At 37.6% G+C, this 5,348-nt stretch overlaps 1 protein-coding gene across 8 annotated transcripts in view; it reads right to left on the reverse strand.

The window, feature by feature from the left end:
- LOC102681961 (carbonic anhydrase-related protein 10-like) overlaps positions 1-5,348 on the reverse strand; it is a 189,527-nt gene that overhangs the window by 26,162 nt on the left and 158,017 nt on the right. For 2 of the 8 annotated variants that reach the window (XM_031512991.1, XM_031512994.1), the window contains one exon: positions 5,023-5,280. The exons of 5 other annotated variants lie outside the window; for them this stretch is intronic. In XM_031512991.1, coding sequence (XP_031368851.1) covers positions 5,029-5,280 — 252 coding nt within the window. In that variant the 3' untranslated portion in view covers positions 5,023-5,028. Of the gene's footprint in view, positions 1-4,891; positions 4,946-5,022; positions 5,281-5,348 lie in introns of those variants that run through there. One more of the 8 variants, XM_031512990.1, reaches the window with a different exon arrangement.

Genomic DNA, 5,348 nt, shown 5'->3' on the forward strand with positions numbered 1-5,348 from the left:
ACTTCTTTTAGTCGAGGCAAATTCACGAGATTAAGAAATCTATCGATAATAAGGATAAAAAGAAATATCGCGAAGCAATTTCGAATAATTAACGAGACGCTCTTCGAAGAGAAGAGGTTATTAGTTTCTCGGGATTTTTCTGTTAATTTTTTTTCTTTTTTGCGAAATTATTCTCTCGCCAAGTTTGGTATTAATTTACCCATAAAGACGACTTTATAAGTAGTTCACTGTGAAATTATAATTGCTTTTATAAGTATCGTGTCGATTCCGTATTGGGGAGGTTTTTCAATAAATTTCCACTATTTTTTCTTTTTTTTCTATTAAAAAATATCAACAAACCTCTCTCTGACTAAATTTTCTACGAAATTTCATTATTATATACGAGAAAAAAAAATCCAAGGGCAACAAATATGCAAACACCAAGTTTCCACCAGAAGAAAATTTTTGCAAAATAATACGTAGACGAGTTCCAAGTGAGATTTAAAGAAAAATTCTGTGCAATTCGCGGGGAAAATTCCGAAAACCGGAAACGCGTTTCGAAGAGAATGGGACCGATGCTGTTACAGCCATCAGTCTGTCTCCTCGCAACTCCCCTCCTTGTTTTTTTCCTAAATCGCGTCTCGAAGGCGATTCTCAATCACCCCCTCCGGCTGTTTCGCGCACGTTTCCCACGTTCCTTCCACGTCGATGGATATTCGACGATCGCGTAAATTACAGCTGTAAATTTACCACCCGTGGCCAACAACTGCCGCGTCTCCCTAAATCCCATCCCATCCCCTTCCTTTTTTCGATCCTCGAGAAAGGCGGACAATCGTGTTCGTCGTCATAAATTTCGAGGGAGGGGTAGCTCCAAGTGGACCGATTCGTCTTTCCGGTGTATCGATCCCCTTTATGGTGTCTCGTGAATAACGTTGAATCGTTGATTAGAATTTAAAACCTGGCACGATAGATTGACGTGATAGATACGTGGACGTAATATCTGTTACCCATCCACCAAGTTTCCTTCCAATAAAATTCTTTATTTAATTTTTTAATCATGGTGAAAGAAAAAAAAGAGGAAATATAAGATTATTTACGAATTGATGCGAAACTTTAATAATACGCTCTTCTCGATTGCTATATAATTTAAAAATGAAAATTTTTTTTTTCTGTAATTATAATATATCTTCCAGAATTTAATTTCCACCGATCAATCACCAATGTAACCAAAAAAAGACTGTTTATTAAAAATCCCATTCAGAATATTTCAATAAAAAAATATTCTGAACAAAAAGTTTTACCAATCTAAAATTTTACTTATTATTTTATTTACTAGTCTAAATAGTCTAAAAATTTAAAAATCTACATATGCTTTAAACGTTTCTTAACCAATCCATTACACGTGTTACAAAATTACCTCGATTCTCAAACGTAATTACCATTCTCCTCACAAATAAAGGCGAAGAAAAATCAAAGGCCGACTTTCAACGGACTTCCTTCTCCAACCAACCTCTGCCGCCCTTTCCTCTTTCTCTCGACAATGGCGTTGCAGAAGCACCCACTTCCGTCGGGTGCTTCAACCTCGTTGAAATGCCTCGACAATGCGACGAGTCGCGCGCCTTCAAAGACGTCGCTAACTCCGTTACAACACGGCGAACTCTGTTGCAACAAGGATCGACGAATGGGGAGAACGAGTTGGAGGAATGGAGGAAAGGGGGTGGCAGAGGATGAGCGTAAATCCAGCGCGCCTGATCAAAGCACCACTGCTCGGAAAAGAGAGAACGCTCTTACGGATTCTTCTCTCTTTCTCTCTTTTCCCTCTTGAAATTATCCTTCTGTTTTCCCGCGTGCCATTCGCGTGGAAGAAAATTCAGAGAGAGAGAGAGAGAGAGAGAGAGATTCTCGTTGCCACGAGATGGATGGAAAATTAAGTGTACGGCTATGCTTCGAGAGAATACGACTGTAAACAGGATCTTTCCTTCTGTTTTCGTTAGTTTGGAAAGTAAGTTCGTTTGGGAGGCGAGAAAGGGGGTGGTGAAGTCATCTCGAGAGAGCGAAAGTGGAATAGGTTTGTTATTATCTTTTTTTCTTTTTGGAAAATTTTAAAAGATAGAATGTTTGATAAAATGATAATAATTTCGATAAGTTTCATTTTTCGCATTTTTATGTATATTTAACAAGGGGAAAGTCTTTTCAAGTTTGTTCGAACGATGAAAGTAAACTCAATTTATCCCAATTTTTTATAAAACAAAATCATCGACGATTTCAATCTACGCTGATATCGAACAAGAATTTGAATCGTACAAATTTTACTTCATACTTCCCCCCTCGTTTAACGAAATAGAACGAAGAAGGAAAGGGTACAAGTTATCTCGAACAAAAAAAAAAAAAAGGATTCAAAGAAACAACGAATATGTTTACCGATATCGACAATCGTGCCAGCCTGATTAAATTTTCCCTCGTTACATTTTCCACGAACGAAAATTCGTGTTCCTATACCTACGTCACGGGAATACACGTAAAAAAAAAAAAAAATTATATCGGTCAATGATCGAGACAAATTGAATCCGGATCCCGGATGTAAATGAAATTTCACAATTTTCGCCCTATCGAATTCGCGCCGGCCGAAGAGTGCTACCTGCGCCTGCCGTACATACGTGGACGCCGGGTCTCTCCGCGTGTGTGTCGATTTAATTAAATTTTAGGCAGCCGGTGTAATCGAATCCTAGTACAACTGCGATTACGAAAGTCGTTCTATGTTTAATGCCCTGCAGGGAAATAGTAAATGCAATTTAGAACGTCCTGCGGCGCGGTTAATTTATTGATATCGAGGGCGCCACCGTAATTTTGCGCCGGTGCTAATAATGTACGATCAAATTTTAACGAAAACCGCCCGTCCTGGGGGGTGGGAACAAGGGGAGGGGATGGTCAGGGGAGGGAAAAAGGAAGAAAGAGGAATTACGCGTTTTAACAAGTTTCGGGAAGAAGCGAAACCGTTCCCCGATACGTTCGAATAATTGCCGGCCGGGATTCGAGGAATTGAACCAGCCGAGGGGATGGAAAAATCATTTTGTACGTGGCGTGAAATTTAGTGGAAGTTTAAAAAAAGAAAAGCATTATCACGGTTCGGAGAAAATTCTCTTTCGAAAATTAACGAATGAGATTAATGGAAAAATTTGTCGTGGAAATTAATTAATTTATACGGAGATGAACTTGAGGATTGTGTGAAATATAACAAAGGAAGATAATTTTAAGAAATTTTTTAGAAATATTCTTCCATATTAGAAAATTTCGAAAAATTTTATCACCGGAATAAAAACTCTTCCCGCTGTAACAAAAAGGAAAATATCGGGGAAGGAAATCAGAAAGTTTCCAATCTCCGAATCGAAAAAACAATATTCCGTGAAGATTCGACCTCTTAGACCTCTCTTAGTTTAAAGATCGAAAAGAGAAGATACACCGTTTACACTCTTTCTCAAGAAGCAAGTGTTTTTCCGACGACTCGTTAGATCGATCGAGTTCGCCACGGTCCACTGGCTGACATCGAGATTCGTTATCGAATCTTGAAAAAGGGGTTGTGGTCGGCGAAAATTCAGGATTCAACTACCGTATCAAACACATACTTCAACCGATATCTTCTTCGACTGTCCAACCTTTTGCACCGATCTTCTTCCCTTGGCAACCAACCCTCTCGCTACCCCTTCTACTCGAAGGGCTCTTGCGTTACTTTTCTGCATAATCGGAGTGGGTCGAAACACGGTTGGAGATCCGCAAGAGAAAGAAACCTCGTGTCGCATTTATTAGCGTTAAACATTCGTTTTGAAGGGTGGAGGAAGGGTGGTGACGTGGCGTCGCTCATTCCTTCTCTCGATTGATCTTCCAGAGTTCTTTGGAAAAGGCTGACTCAGCGATTTTTTCCCTGACGACGTCCGTGTGTGATGGGACAGATTGAACTTTTGTACGGTATCTGATTTGTTGGACTCTGGTTTTGGCCAGGTATTCTTTGGCTGGGAATATAAGTAAGGTGGTTTTGTTATTAAGGAGGGATGGTTGGAGCGTGGATCTTGATCATTAATCTATCTTACGTAAATAATAAATTGTTTCAGAATTTGTTTTCGTTAAAAATTGGCAAGCTGATATTAATTTTTGACAAAATTAATATTAGCTTTAATGATTCGAGTATTTTGATTTTAGTTACTTGATAAAATTTGGAATCTAGAAGATTCATGTAATGTTTTAATTTTATGGTTATTCGAGTGATTTGAATTTGATTATAGGTAACCATAAAGTGTAAATTGTGGGATTATATTATAATTTAGGTTGTGCTATGGTGTTTTGCGCGGAGGGTAGAAGCACGGTGTGTAGTAACTTGGATCACGCCATGAGTTATGGCACAATGACCTGGATCGCAACATGTTCTGTTATGTAATGTTTTGGATTACGTCATGAATTATAGGATAGTGATCTGGACTGTTTCATGAGCTATGGCACCATAAGTTAGATCACTATAGTTTTACATCTCAATATAGGAAATCTGTGAATGAAACCGTATATAAATTATAATCGATGATTTATATTTTATGAAAATCTTTATGGAGTTTTTATTCTATAAAATAACTCCTATATCACGAGAAATGTACTTAAAAAAGAAAAAGTACCTTCATCACGATCAAATACGATTATTAAACTTCGATGGTTGAAAACGCTGATGGAGTAGTGGATAAAATCTTGGAATCCCACGAAAAATTCTCGAGTTCGAATCCTTCCAAACTTTTTCTCAAATTTTAACGATTTTTAATTCTTCCATTAATTTCTTAAAAATTACGGATTACAAAATTGAAAAAGGAGAAAAAAAATGAAATATTATAAAATTGAAAAAAATTTCATCTCGATTAAAACTAAAACGATTTACGATTCTTCTTAAATACCGATATTTTCCTTTAAATCGATTAAAAATAAAACTTCCCTGGAAAAAAAAAAGATTAGTGTTAATTTAAAAAATAACGAAAAATTTTATATATACATAAAAAAAAATACAATTACCTCTATTTACCTCGAAACAAAAAACTCTCTAACATTTTCATTCCACAAAAAAGTAATTCTTAATGATTCTCTAGCATTAAAATTAATAAAACGCACGCTGTAAAATTGCTTGCAACTATCTCTAAACTTCCGCGATATATATATCTTCCTGAGGAAATTCGCGACGGGTTCGGGTTTGAAGGATAATTCGTGCGTTAGAGACGGCGTCACGACGTTCCTGCGGCCTATGGGCATGCCATCAGGATTTCTGGCACAATGCTGTAATGTTCCACTGTGATAGATATACAGCTGTAATCCCACGCGCGCACATCTTGCCCCCCCCCCCT

This window comes from Apis dorsata, unplaced genomic scaffold (assembly GCF_000469605.1).
Source record: "Apis dorsata unplaced genomic scaffold, Apis dorsata 1.3 scaffold_547, whole genome shotgun sequence".
Lineage (NCBI taxonomy): Eukaryota > Metazoa > Arthropoda > Insecta > Hymenoptera > Apidae > Apis > Apis dorsata.